The 16,267-nt window shown below is 35.8% G+C and overlaps 1 protein-coding gene across 15 annotated transcripts in view; it reads right to left on the bottom strand.

Annotated features, from left to right (window-relative positions):
• LOC145694314 (uncharacterized) overlaps positions 1-16,267 on the bottom strand; it is a 671,298-nt gene that overhangs the window by 133,277 nt on the left and 521,754 nt on the right. For 13 of the 15 annotated variants that reach the window (XM_081770435.1, XM_081770407.1, XM_081770451.1 and 10 more), the window contains one exon: positions 2,824-2,958. The exons of the other annotated variants lie outside the window; for them this stretch is intronic. In XM_081770435.1, the coding sequence (XP_081626561.1) occupies positions 2,824-2,958 (135 nt within the window). The remainder of the gene's footprint in view (positions 1-2,823; positions 2,959-16,267) is intronic. 15 annotated transcript variants of the gene reach the window in all.

Consider the following 16,267-nt stretch of genomic DNA (forward strand, 5'->3'; position numbering starts at 1 on the left):
AATTCGCAGTCGAAATAGAAAAAAAAAATGAACATGAAAATGAAATTTTTGAGTTTAACGTCCTACGATTATGCCTTTTAGGCTAAAGGAGACAGATGATTAGGACAAGTGGATGATAGTGATGGAAAATTTGGTGAAATGAGAATGTAGGAGGAAACGAAAAATGAAATGAAATCTTTAAGTTTAACGTCCCACGGTTATGCCAGTTAGGCTAAAGAAGACGCTGATAATGAGAAATGAGTGAAATGGTGGAATGAAGAAAGTGGGAGGAAACGGGAGAACCCCGAGAAAACCCACAAGCACGGTGTTTGTCCAACACAAAGTCCACACGGCGCGAGCTGAGATCGAACCAGGGGCCCCAAGCACCGGAGGTGAATGCTCTACCACTGAGCCACCGCGCCCCCCTGTAGGAGAAACGAGTACTCCAGAAAACACACGAATACGATGTTGTCCACCACAAACTTACTTTGCCAGGGATCGAACTAGAGACCCTATAGGTCAGCGCTCTACCATTGAGCCACCCTGTCCCCAACTCCCAATAGAGTTGGCTGAAGCAGAAAATACATAATTATTAAATATAATTAGTGAGATAAGAATGGAGGAAACGGGAGGACCTTGATAAAATCCACGGACACTATGTTGCCCACCACAACTTGCCCTAAGATCGAACCAGGGACCTTTTTTATACCAGATGTGGGCGCACTACCATCTTGCCTCCCTAAGAATGACACATACTGTTTCAACATTGGATGACATATTTTTCACACTTAGTGACAGAGTATCACTTCGTAATTAACACTCGTACTTTCTGTGTATATTTTTTCGGTAGGAGTGCTTGTCTAAGAAAAAAATAGTCGAGTATGGTTCCAATCCATGACGATTTCCGATTTTTCCCGAAGAAGGTCTTTCAATAACACATGGGGTGAGGTGACAGCAGTACACCAAAAATACTGATATTCCAAGCTAAGCACAATCAGAAATATGCCCGGACTGGATTTTGTAGATCATCCTTTGAAGTCATCACTGGTTCGGATCCCACTTGAAACACTAGGTCCCAATTCATACAGTCTTGCTAATGAAAAAAAATGCATTAATATTTAATTAATCTATCTATCAGGTTTGCCATAGTGCTTAAAACCTTATCAATTTTATAAAAATATACCAGGTGTATCAAAAGTCCGGGACCATAGTTCATCTTCGTTATGAGTTTAGATACGAAGAAATGAAAAGAGAGGAAAATTGTTGGAAATAGGGGAATTTTCAGTCTAAAACTGCGAATTTTCTCTAATCGTATCACCCGTTTTGGGCTCATCATTGGTAAGGCACCCTATGCTATATGGAAAAGCAGCATTACCAGTCCGTTACCCAGCTGACCCTCCAACCCTTGGCCCTCCAACATGGAATGGGTCAAGATTTGTGAGTAGGTTGTGGGTCAAGAGGACGTGACCCACTGCGACCCACTACCCACTGTGACCTACTTTGACCCACCATGACCACTCTGACGCACCGACCTGCCGACCCACTCTGCTCAGTCCATCGTAGACAGCATCTTCTGAACACTGGTGAATTTGTCTACGTTTTAACTTTCAAGGCTTCAATTTTATTTCCTTTTTCATTTATTTCCATGTACTTACCTGAAATGAATATATCTAAGTGAAAAGAGAACTTCAGACACTTTTGGATATTGATATTTTTAATTGTAAAAATAGCAATAGGGTGGCTTTCGAGAGACAGTCGAATTTTACACTTTTTCTTTTTTATTTACGTTTATTTTATCTTGATTTGAGATTATCCTATTTTCCACTGAAAAGTATCTGTAATGCAACAAGGAAATAATTATATGTGATAATTAAATTGAAATTCATCGTAATAGGACCCATGACAAATATTTTACCACTTTATATCGTAAAGGTCAGATCCACCGGTATTGTAACAGAGCGGTGCTTGAGCGATTGACCGTAGAAATTCAAACTCTGATCAGTGGTAATTTCACATCCTTATTTTATTACAAGTGTGGACTCTTTAGTCAGTGGAGAGGAAGGCATGGGTCATCGGTCAGAGTTGATGAGAAAGTGGGTTTTGGTATGTGGAGAGTCAGAGTGGGTCATGGTAGGCGGTGGGTCATAATGGGTCAGAGTGGATCACTGTATGTGGTGAGTCAGTGGGTCATAGGTCAAGTTTCCATTGATCCACGCCATCTCTGGTCCTAACAATCACAACAATACAGCATTATTGAGAAAAGGAATTCGAGAGGTTTCAAGTTCCTTGACATACCAATGTACACGCTCCTCATATGCCACTTTTGTGTGCCTTTATGTCCGTTCGAATAACTTGTTGAATTTGAAACGTTACTTTTCATTTAACATACAGCGCCTTAGTAGTATGGCGTTCAAACGGATGGTGCGATTGAAAAAAAAAATCCACAATTTTAGACTCTTTCCATTTTTTTTTTTTTTGATACAATTACTCATGCTGAAATTGACTTTTCATACACACGGTCTCTTAGATACTATAAATAGTGCAATACATTGCAAAAGTGCATCTTCTATTTGAGCATTCGACATAAAAAAAAACCTCTTATCCAAATCAACAGAACAAGTGCATCATAGCTTTACTGTGGATAATACACAACAACTGCATAGTAACATCAAAATAATGCTTTCTATTGTTCATTCATATGATATGCTGACAACTAAATTTTGCATATAGTGCGTTTGTGCTTGAAGCAAATTACATACATATATGTGGCCCTTATTTCTAAATAGTCAAAGAAATAAAGAATATACCCAAAGGAAAGCATGCAAATGGCACATTACAACAAACCTGATTTAAGCTTGTATCTTCTGCCCAGGGCTTCCTCTATTTCGTGCAGGAGATCACAACCAATACCATCACCGTCACCATCATCATCCCGTTCTATAAAAGATGTCACACCAATTCCATCGTCGGCGTCGATGTCTGCACGGGACGACAGAAGGTGAACTGTTTGTTTCCAAAACCATTATAGCAAGCATAAATAAAATACCAACATAAAAAAAATGTCTACAAATAACTACAAAAAGCACCAAATTTAAGGATAAAAAAATCTTACTGCAAAATAATATCCCTCACTTAAACAACATGCACATGCTGGATTATTAGTCATAATAAGATTAAATACATGAACAGTGTACAATGGTTTTAATAATATAACAATTAAAAGCAATGCTAAATTTAGAATTCATGCATATTAGATTCTTCTTTCTAACTATGAGTGTGTGCTTCTAAAATTTTGAGATGAAGAGATGCTTCAGTTTAAGGTTCCACGATTATGCCATTTAGGCTTAGGACGACGATCATTAACGCAAGTGAATGATGATGGAAGAATTGGTGGAATGAGAAAGCGGGAGTACCCCCGAGAAAACCCACGGACACGATGTTGTCCACCACAAACTTACTTGGCCGGGGGTCGAACCAGGGACCCCACGCACCAGAAGTAAGCGCTCTACCAATGAACCAGTGTAGCCCCCTTCTAAAAATTTTAATGCTCAACTATGTAGTTCTTTGCATCTTAATTTAAGAAGAAAATCTAATAAACGATAATTTAGGTGACAAAGTGATATACAAATTAAGTGCATTATAAAGGGTCTCACCACATTTCCTTCCATTTTATCTTTTCTTTTCTGTCTTGTTTTTTCTTGTTTAATTGCTTTCTTCTCATTCCTTTTCTTTTTAATTTATTTATCTTGTTTCTTGTACTGTTTTCTACTTTTCCAAATAATTGTTAAAAAAAAAAAGTGGGACTGTTTAATGCTCATAAAATGTAATTAAATGAACTGATCTTGTTTTCAATACTTCTCATAGAGAGCATTTAAATGTCCGAAAATTAATGACGTCATAAAATGCACATTCCTGTTTCTAGCCTATAACTACAAAGCTGGGTGTAGTTATTGTTTTTCTTAATATCATTTTGATACATACTATCTGATTCTTTCTTTGTTTCTTTTATCCTTTTTTTGTATTCCTTCTTCTTAAATTATTAACTAAAATTTAGAAACAAGGAAGGTTGTGGGGGAAGAGTATTGAGACCATTGAGATCAAATTCTTATTGAAAAATAAGTGTTATAATCAAATAATGTTGCATAAATAAAAATATATACCAGGGTATATATATTTGAGTACAGAAACAATTGTAAATTATTTAGCTTATTTTAAAGATTCTGTTTTTTTTTAAAAAAAAAAACTCACAATCACTACATGTTGTTCCGCCCAAGTCTTAGCTCCGCTATACTCTGTAACAGAGTTTTCCAACTTGAATATCGAAGGTGTCGTGAGATTTTTCTCTTGTTTTAAACGGTGCTGAAACTAAGGGGATAAGGAGTGGGACACGTTTCCCGGGCATGTGGTTGAACGGATACCTAAAAATATATTTACTCCCAGTACTTAGCATTTTATCCAGGCAACCGGCTTCACGAAACACAAAATAATAAAATATTCCCAATTCAACCTATTTATATAGCCTATATGTTGTGGGTATATTTATGCATAATTTAGGTGCATGGATTTTTTTTTTTGTCTGAAAGAGTACACCTTCTTGCTGGCCCCCTATAACTTTCTTTAGGACCTGAGGTAATCTTTGGAGCTAGACCATGAAACACATCAACGGATGCTGTGTTGAAGTCAGTTAACATCTTTTGTTTAAAAATATATATATATCATTTTTTATCTAAAATTCCATTATTTCAAGAACTAAAATTTAGAAACAAGGAAGGTTGTGGGGGAAGAGTATTGAGACCATTGAGATCAAATTCTTATTGAAAAATGAATTTAATGTAGGTCTAAATAATGAATTTAATGTAGAATCTAATGTCATACATTAACAACTTAATATTGGATTTTCTTCTTGTCTGACCAGATACATTGTGCACATTATAGAATGTTATTCTACGAAGACATTCTCGCAGATTCCCCCCTTCCCCTCCCTGCTAGAGTCTTGTTCCATACATAGTTCCACAAGCTTCAACGCTTTGCAAAACGCCCATAAAAAGTTATGAAATAGACTAGATCTAAGGAAATATTCGTTTACTTTTGAGTAAAAGTGGGAACATAAACACTTTTCTTACCATACCCCGTGGAGGGGATGGCGCGAACTTTGTGTTTGCCCCGGATGACACAAATCTAGGTTTCGAGCCTGGTTGTAAATCCTGAATATTAGACAATGAAGCATTTGGGATTAAATAATACTAAAATTTCAGTGGCAAGCACTAGAGGTCTCTGTTCTTGGTGTAGGCACACGAAAGTGAGATTATACAATGAGGAATACCTTAAAATAGTTTTTACGTGGTTCAGCGATAAAGGATGTCTAATACTGGAGTGCTTGATACGTGAAAAAGAAACAATGAATGGCTGCCATATAAAATTGTGTGTAGACCCTACTAATTAAGATGTCGTCTTAAGGGGAAAGTTGGAAAACATTGCATTATAGGTTAAAATAGTGGTTAATAGAAAGCTTTCATTGTTGACATTTACGATTCTTTTTTAGTTTGCCTATCAACCACTTCAAACTACATACCACAATTTTAGTTTGCTCATTAACCACCTGAAACTCCATACCACACTTTTTTTAGTTTGTCCATCAACCACTTCAACTCCATACCACATTCTTTTATCACCCACCAACTACCTTAAATCCATACCATATTTTTAGTTTGCCCATCAATCATTTCAAACTCCATACCATATTTTTTTAGTTTGTCCATTAACGACTTCAAATTCTATACCATATTTTTTTTTTAGTTTACCCATTAACATCATCAAACTCCATACCACATTTTTAGTTTTCCCATTAACAACTTCAAACTCTGTACCATATCTTTTAGATTGCCCATTAACCACGTCAACCTCCAAATCATATTTTTTTTAGTTTGCCCATCAACCACTTCAAACTCCATACAATATTTATGAAATTAATTACAGTCAAACGATAAAGTAGGCAGCGACATCTATTGGCAGGCAGGCAAGTGATAGCGCAAGTAGTGACACTTATTAGCGTGACTATTTATTATTATGATTAGCGTAACGCACTGATGGACATGCGTTTTGTGTATTATTAGGATTACTAAATTGATATATACTATTTATTATTAAGTTGTTTATTTTTTTGAAAATTGCATGTAAAAATATGAATGGTTTTAAGTCTTTCGGTTAAAATTAGGATTTTACAATCTCAAAAGGTTTGATAATTGAGGGTTTTAATGTGTTGTTTGGATAGTAGAATCTGTCACATTAGAGACTGGTTTACATTCGTGTAACATTTTTTCATTATCTTCCACCTATTTTTAACCACCGAATGCCAAAACAAAGCGAAAAAGTCCATAGTGATTTAAGTTTTTCTTAGCTTTCCCGTTTCTGCAATAGTAATTCCTCTTCCTAACTATTTCCTTGATACCCATTCCGGATAAGAGGAATAACAGTTTCTTGAAAACTTCTAAAACTCACTCCCATATGGCCATACTACAACACTATATATTATAGTTGAATGAAGTTTATGCCTGAATTCCTTCAGTAGAGAAGTTTTTTAAAGAAACTTACCTCCTCTAGCCTTCAGTTACGTATGAATCGAACAATCTGCTTTTTTAAACAAAGAATTGCTTACTGCATTAAAAAAGAAAATTTAATTAAATAGCAAATAATTGACTATTTTTTCGTATTACTATTACCTGGAAAAATGACGCGATAAATAAATGAAATAGCACAAACAGAAGTCCGAAACAAAGATGCTGCTATGTTAGTATGATAAATAGGGTAATGGACGAGACAAGATTTGGAACTGTCTCGTGTTGAAAAGATGTCGTGATAGTCCTATCTCGTATCGAAAAGTGTCGTGATAATCCTGTCTTTTGTCGAATAGGCGTCTTGAAAGTCCTATCTCGTGTCGAAAAGGTGTTGTGATAGTCCTATCTTGTGTCGAAAGTATATTTGTTTTTATTGGAAGAGTAATGTCTCGTATCTTATCATAAAAACTGTCTCTTGATGCCCATTCTTAGTGATAAAGGGTACGTTTTATAACGTACTGTATTTGAGATACCTTGATGCATTTATTCGTAATATCAGTGAAGTTGTTACTTTAAGTGAAATAGTGCATTATGCTCTTTACTACACCAAGCTAGCAGCTTCGACCGGGAATCGACCTCGGATATCCAGCACTGAAAGGGCGTATGCTAACCATGTGGCCACAAAGGGGTCAAAAGGATATTCCAGTTAAGAATAATTAAATAAATACATACCCACTTTAATTGTACACAATTTGATTCTTTATTTCGTTTCAAACGCATACTTCGCTGCCTTTCTACCGATTTTCTTTTAGAAGCGTACTTTTGGCCGAGACGTCAAGGATTATTATCCTACTGTACTGAACTATTGTAATTGGTACGGGACAGAAAACAGCAGTGTAAAGAATATTTTTGATCGAAGCTGTAATGACGTGTACTGTAATGTGCTACGCTGAGTGCAAAACATGCCATCTGGGAGAAGGGTATGACAGACAAGTGTGTAAAACGCCCCCTCTCCAAGGACAAAGATAAATTAATCATCTGCCTCAAATGTGTTAACTATGCTGGAAAGTTTAATGTTTTGAGATCACATAAGCGTGACTTCATGCATTACATAACATACAAATCCATTACGGGATTAGGTTGAGAAATGCTGACCTAGCAATCTCTTACAAACTGGAATAATGATGTTATTTGCTGGCCCTTACAAAAATGACCGTCTAATTAACATACACGTTCAAGGAAAAATTAATAGAAACTGTATGTAACCTTATACGATTACAAGGATTTAAAAAGAAAATTCCACATAAATATATATACTAATTCAAATGAAACCTTTACCTGCATAAATAGTGACTAATGTTCACAGTTTTGGTGCCAGGTTCGTTTTCGAATGGATGAGCGTTAAAATTTGAATGTATGTATTATAGTGGTTTGGATTCCAGCTTAAACTGTATGTCCACGTCTCATATGGCCTTGGTGCTGAAAAGAGACGCTAAACGTCAATAAAGAAACAGTTCAAAGAAAATGTTATGCAGACAGCAAATCAAGTTAACAAAATTTACGTATATCTGCATGATGAATGACATTTAACGAAATGTGACCTATATTGTTAACTGATGTGAAATTTAGCTGTGCACATAAATGAACTTGCCTAAGCCTAATACTTGATTAGATGTAGTAATGTACTGCTAGAATTTTAGGTAGATTCATGCTCGACCGTTTTCAAAAATATAGCGTATATCTATCCTCCACACATGATCGATCCTTCGTAAATTTAAGGTAAGTATCTGCTGGATTATAAACAGATCCAAAATTATCATATAGGTATACAAATGTTCAACAACTGACAAAAAAAAAAAAAAAAAAAAAGCTGGATATAAAGGGCGCCATTACTTTCAAAAGCTAAGAGCTTTGTTGAACCTAAATCCGGCTCTACAGTGTTGCCATACGTCATTCATTTCTTCAATTAACTCAAATCTAGTTGTAGGTTTTCCTGCCGGAACCTAATCCTTCAAAACAGTAAATTAAGCAAACTTTTCTGTAATTTTAATGGCAAAGTAACTCTTTTAGAGAAACGTTTAAAGCAAAGGTTTTTTTTAATTTTCTTGCATACATTCCGAATGTGAATAATAATAATAATAATAATAATAATAATAATAATAATAATAATAATAATAATAATAATAATAATAATAATAATAATAACATAAACAAATTATCGTTTGAAAATTTTTATTTATGGTTTGATGATTTCCGGAAGAATATATGAAAATGAGAATGTTGGAAAAGCTCCAGAAAATGCATGGACAACACATTGTCCCAGGGGCGGATCCAGGGGGACGATCGGGGGCCCCCCAGAACAGGAAACTTTCTTATTTTATATATATAAATAAAACCCATTCCAAAGTTTGGATCCCTTAAAAGTAGCAGTATGACAACCTACCGCCCCCCCCAGAAGTCGGTCCTGGATCCGCCACTGCATTGTCCAGTAAGAAAAATCACAGGATTTGAAATCAAACCAAGGACCCCTCGCACCAGAGTTCTGGAAAAAAATAATTCACGCTAAGAACATTCTGCAGATCCAAGTGATCTTAAAATAAATATCGACTTAAATTGAATATTTTTTCTACTAATATATAGGAGCTATACATACTTAACTGAAGTCTACGGAACATCGAATAAAAAACACAAAAGCAAATGAAATGCTAATTGCTTTCAGAGAGGGAAATTGTGGGAAAGGAAAAGAAGGAGAGATTAAAAACTAACATAATTTTAGCTAAGATATTTATGGCGTTGGCACTTATTTCCGGATCTTTCATGCTTCCTCAAAGCAATTTCTCTGATTTCCACCATGACCATAACACATTCAGCATGGTCCTTCTATTCTCAGACAGATTTACGTCAACACAGCAACTGCAAAAACAAGAACGCTCTGTCCAGACTATATTGCCCACCTTCTCATTTTTTTTTGTACGTGTATGTGTGTGCGTGTGTATGATCTCTGGGCTGGCAGGTTGATGCGTGGGCTTTGTTTTTATTTCCCTTCTCTCTACTTTCGTTTTTTCTCTCATTTGTTTATGTGAGATCATCAATCACATTCTTGTTACTACTGTTACCTTGTTCTGTCAATCAAGTCACATCATATATATATATATATATATATATATATATATATATGTGTGTGTGTGTGTGTGTGTGTGTGTGTTAGGGTTTTTGTGTGTGAGAGAGAGAGGGTTGCATGAATATGGAATAATAGATCATGCTTCACCAGTAGTAAATTAAAAAAAAATACAAACAAAAACTATTGTTCCAGGGTTTTGTCCTGTAGATTAAAGTAGACTGCTGGTAGTTACAAGCGAATACGAATTCAGCAGAATTAGACTCAAAGTTGTGATGATTTCCACAACAAATTCTCATAGCTGGGAATCGAACCAGGGATCCTTTACACACAAGAAGTGAGGGTTATACCACTGAACCATCATTCCACTGCGGATTTAAAGAGTAACTTAATTTACGATTAAAAAGGATGTGTTAGACTGTTAGACCGTATGAGCACTGAAACGACTCTCGTATAGAGAATACTAGAGTCAATTACCCGCTTAGCTGGGTTATAATAAGAAAAAAATAGTAATAAGTTTCCTTAGTCATACAACTTTTACTATTATTGAAGGGTTCTGTGATATCGGTCATTTTCGATCGTTTTTATATATCTACCCTCTTCCCCCAAGTTGCGGGGTGAATTTGGATTTAAAAGAAATCGGAAGTATCACTGTTTATCTCAGCGATCCCGAAACCTATGGATTCGATACTAATATCGGCCATTTCTAATCGTATATATATATCCCCCTCCCTTAAGTTGCACCGTCAAATCGAAATGATAAAAAACATCCCAGGCCTGAACTTCATCTCATCTATTTTGAAAATTTGATCATGATCGGTCGGGTGATTCAATAGTCACTAAATGGAACATAGTGACTTTCATTTTTATGTATATACCGGTAGATATTAAACAGGAAAAGGCATTGAACTAGCAGGGCTGGAGTGTTTTTGCTTATGAACTCCGCTCCGCTCAGTTCTACTTTTACTTTGTAGCACACCCTTGAATTGTTGTTTCACGCAATCATCGCCAACGATTCATCATCCCAGCTCCAACGAATGATTCAAAGTACTCCCAATTGAAGGTCTCTGGATCCCCAGGGTCGTGAAACATATTTAGGGAGTCCATTACATTATTTATATCTCATAATTTATAAATGATATAAATAATACCATGGACTCCCTGTATGAATCTACTGTACGATTTATGGTTATAACTAAAGTGACCAGACTTTCCATTTTAGCCGGGACAGTCCTTTTTTTAAAACCCTTATCCCGTTTTATTCTTATTCTCAAACGGAATGCCACACTGTTCCGTTTTTGAGAAAATTTTGAGCAAAGTGTCCCGTAATTATTATTCCAAATATAATAAGATCAGAACAAATTTTACACTCTTTCCTTAAAATGACTATGTATAGAGTTAATTAGGTATCAACACTCACTGGGAACTTTCAAACCGTGCCAGGAACGCAATTGTTGCGTATCACTTAAGAAACGCTACAGTATCATCTTCTGTATTTTGTATCCTGAAAACACTGCAAAATGCAATGTAGGAATTGTACACCTTCTCCATTCATACGTATCTCGTTTTTATAAGTTAAAATTCTGGTCATCTTATTTATAGCATAAATAAAAATTGTTAATATTGGTACCTATCTCTAAATTACTAATTCCAAGATACTAAAATTTAAAGTGCGGGATCCTTATTTTGATTTAAAAAGTGAGTCCCCAACCTGGAAGTAATTGAGAACCACTTATCTAAAGTATTGATAGTCCGTATAAAGCAAACAACGCGTAAAATTCAACAATAAGGGGGCCAATTTTAAAATTGTTTCAACAATGTAGGGACTGCACATGTGACTGCTTCTCATTCAGTTGCTTTAGCAACTCTATGGATATTTAATGATCAATTAGCTCAAGATTAAAATGAAATGGTACAAACATTCGTCATGCCGAAGTGTCTCACTGTATAAAATTTCTTCAAAGTCGATTTAGCTGTTTTCACATTATGAATTACCACACAAAATTTACACTCTGTTATATTTATATAGGTAAATGCTAAAAGATTCTTAACAGGATCAAAGTATTCCGTTAAAAGAGTACAAAGAAAATAGGTTTTAACTATGGAATTATCAATAATAATAACGAAAAACTGAACATTCTGGCATTCAGTTAAGGAAGAGAGAGTGATCTGGGGTCAGCATATTTGTTCCCACCATCTTATTACTGGCTTACTAGACGGAGTCTGGTTAGTTCGCTATTTATCAAACAGTTCCCCAACTGCTTTTCAGTACATGATTAACTCCGAAATTCCTGATCGTCATTGAGAACCGAACCCGGGACCATACGCACCAGCAGTGATGATTCCAGAGAACTTTCTCCGGAGGGAAAGGGGGCACGATGGCTCAGTGGTAGAGCGCTCACTTATGGTGCATTGAGTTCCTGGTTCGATCCCGACCAAGTAAGTTTGTAGTGAATAACATCTGTCCATTCGTTTTCTCGGGTGCTTCTGTTTCCTCCTACTTCCTCATTCCATCAATTCTTCCATCGTTATTCACTTGTTTTAATAATCGTCTCCCTGAGCCTCAAGGGCATAATCGTGGGCCGTTAAACTGAAAGTTTTTCTCCCGGGGGGGGGGGGGTCAATACACTGCGGGTTAACCCTTTCCAGCCCAATGATGCCATTTGGAATCACAAAATTTTTATAATCATAAATCTAATATAAATTCATGCAATTTCCCCATGTAATCATAACACTTTTCTTTCGGGTCAATCTCATACTTTGGTATCTCTACTTACTCGCGTTGAAGCAAAACCGAGGATCTATGATGTGGCATCATTGCAATAGGAAATACTGTGTACATATGTTTTTCCAAAACACAAAAAAATTCGGGCTGGAAAGGGTTAAGAGAAGTATTACGAAAATACTAGGAATTCATATTGAGCACGATAGGATATGTGGTCCAGGGGAGAATTTCGTTGCTCCGGGGGGAAATTTTCACAGGACCACCCCTGATATTATCAGTGGGCACAAGAGACACGAGAACAAACGATTCGAACACACAACAGCACTTAATGGCAAAGTGAAGGGTATCCTCGGATCCAGATCCCCTTCTACAACACCAAGCCTATATAGAACGTGAATTTACAGCTTAAGATGAAATCCAAACTACAGATGCTGCCACCAAGGTTTACAGTACTGAAGACGCTAGCAACGAAAAGGGTCGGGCGTATTGCGGATGCGATTCTTTACATGAGCTACGTTGTATGTTTGTGTACTGCCATGAACTCCATTTGAAATTCATGCATGGAAATGCATAAAAAGTAAATTATATGGTATTCATTTATTTCGCATATCTTCCATCTTATGTTTTACTTGAAATTATGTGGTTACAAGCAATCTCAATAGATGGCACAAAAGTCAATTATACATTTTCAAGAAAATACATAGGGGTACATGAGATAATTGTATGATCATAATCTTCTAACAATACACATAAAATCCCCTCATGCCTGACAGTGAAGAGACAGTGAATTCCTATTGAAGAGACAGTGTAACTATTTATTGAACCCTCTTCCCCCCTAAAAGTAAAAAAAAAAAAAAAAACTGCATTCACCTAACCCATCCAATGTTTCTTTAAACTTTTCTCACTCAAAAGGACGGCGTAACTATCTCCAGAACCCTCTTCTCCTACTAAAAGTTGGTAAACGGCACCAAATACTAACTTCCAAGATAATTGCAATAATAAGCAAAAAGTAAATTATCGTATACTTGCAATAACACTATTTTAAAGATAAATATGTCAGTGCGTCATACTAATTCCTAATGGTAAATAGTAGTAATTCCTTATAGTAAATAGTAGCAATTCCTAATAGTAAATAGAAGTAATTCCTATAGTTAGTAGCAATTCCTAATAGTAAATAGTAGTATATCATTCCGTCATACATCATTTCCTTTCAATAATAGCCATCCGTCTACTTTAGCCTATAGGGTTTGAACGTGGGCTGTTAAATTAAAGATCTAATTTCATTCTTGAATAGGGCTTGATTCACGACATCAAGTAGATCCCAGCTCACGCCAAGCAAGCTGTGTAGTAGAGAAACCCAGTGTGCGTGGATTCTCTCGTTTCTTCCACTTTATTCATTTCACCAATTCATTCAATCTTACCATCACCATCTCCTTTCGCCTAACGAGGCACTGAAATGTCCTACGTTACCCTGCCGTTTATGCAACCGCGCACATCTTAGAAGTCATCTGGGTTGCTCACATTGTGGGGAGAAATGTAAAAAAAAGGAAGAGAAAAGGGAGAGCTCTCATGTATTGCTGTTGTTTCTCGATTCTCAAAATGAAGGAATATTTAATATTGATCTCTTAGATATTCGAGTAAATATGTTTTTCCCAGGTAAGCATGATAACTGTTTGGATACGAGTAGAAGAAACTTCTAAAACTTCCCTCTTTAGTCAATATTGGATAGGAAACTAGAAAGGGAACAGTATTTCTGCTAAAATCTTCCTAATCCAATGAGCAAACTGCCTGCACCTCCATTAGGGTATTTACTCAATAGAATTTTGATGTAATAATTTCACTTTCATGTATCGTAACATTGTGTTAGGTCTGTAAATGCTAGAATCTATTCCAATAAACATATTATACAATAGGAATACATTGCATTCCGAAAGTAGCTTTTCGGCTGATTTATCAATTGTCAGTTGTAATAAACTATTCCTGCATTTAAGTATATTCATATGTAGATATAGTGTATGAAGAATTTAGCGCTGTTCCTACAAGTCAATTCTATGACACCAATGAAACTTCCCGAACTGGTTTAGTGACTAGCGTATATGTGTCTTTGGTACACGTGATCTGTGATCGATTCCTTGTGGGTGGGAGAATATTTAACACATGAGGATGATTCAAGTATATCTTAAACCGTGATCCATTTGCGTGCTTACAAGTGACGCAAAAGATCAAACAAACAAACCAAAACCAATTAAATGTTGTTCCAAAAACTTCTGCTTAGATTGACAATGTAACGATTTCTAAGGCCGTTATTTGTATACTTGCAGAACGGAAATCGATACCCTTAAATTCAAGTAGCTATTTAATTGACTTACGATGATGCACTAGCATCGAAAACTCTTTTGTTTCCTTCGTTAATTACCCCTGGCATGAAACACAAGATGCCTTTTAAATCAATCATCAATATGAAAATATGGCAAGCTGTAACCCAACGAACTTATTGTACAAATTTCCCAAATAAAACACTAACCCTCTAGCAATTATTCGCTCAAACTTTTCAAATCCTGACAGCAATCTGGGGAACAAATGAACAATTGAAAAAGAAAAACTTAGATTTCACATTAAATGAAATAGATTTCTTATCATTCACTTAACTAGATAACATGATTGAAGAAACAATGTATCTTTTTGACTCATAGTTAAAACACGGATGTATGAGTTTAAAACGGGGAATCTAGTTTAAGTTGAGACGTTAAATTTGTGTCTGCAGCATCGATAGATTAAATCCAAAACCACATGTACGAAAAGGATATGCACTAGTTGGTCGGTTACTGGAAATTGGCTTATAATAATGAATACTAAGCGAATGCTTATGAAATACTAACGTAAAATACAACAAATTATTCTTTATTTCAGACTATTACTTATAACATATTTTGTAAAATTAATTTCACCAATGATTTTCTCTACAAATTTCCATAAAACATGTACCAATTAAATGTTCCCGTTTGAAGAAAAATGATGTGATTCTATGGTGTTAAGCATGTATCCATAATCTTCCTCCCATCCATATTGATGACTTCTACTCTACAGTCATCCTTAACATTTATAGTTTTCCTACTGAAAGTTTTGGTCTAGGGTTTTGTATATCCTGTACAACTCCTTCCTTTTGCTTTGCATACCCTACGACGTTCACTTCGAAATACTTAATACAACATAAAGTATTGCCGCTTCTGAAAGTTTGATCCATAATCTTTTCAAACAGCCTGCATATCCTTAATCAATTAGAATAATGAAGGTACCCCCTATATTTATCAACTGATTCCAGATACAAATGAGAAAATACTTTAGAACACATACATGGGAATGGAAAAGAATCAGATTAAGTTCTACATTCGAATATACTTTCGACTGGTCACAAGATTCGAATCCGGGACAAACTTAAGCAGTTTTCAAAAAAACATATCGAACTTTTTAGTTTCTTGTTTTACCTACTATACCGTGTTACCTGGCTTTACTCGAACATCAAGGATGTTTATACATATCACTAGTCTACTGTAAGGTCTTCAATGAAGTTTATTCCTATAGGTGGTAAGGAATATTCGTAATCAGTTGCAAAGTAAGATTTCTGGGAACGAAATATTTCTGTTTGAGATACTAGCTGCATGTTTCTAGTACTTTATAGTTGTCTTATATGCTGAACAAACATTCAGGGATCCTCGCTAGTCTTGTGATGCAAGGGGTCTTAGATTCGATTCCCAGTGGGAAAGCCTTCAACTTAGAATACATTATGGTGGCTCGTATTCCACCTTAAACTGCAGAACCACGCCTCACTCTCGCTACTGAAAAAGGGACGCTAAATCTCAAGAAATAACAGCAGTCAACAGACATTCAAAG

This window comes from Thermobia domestica, chromosome 1 (genome assembly GCF_964235325.1).
Source record: "Thermobia domestica chromosome 1, izTheDome1.hap1.1, whole genome shotgun sequence".
Lineage (NCBI taxonomy): Eukaryota > Metazoa > Arthropoda > Insecta > Zygentoma > Lepismatidae > Thermobia > Thermobia domestica.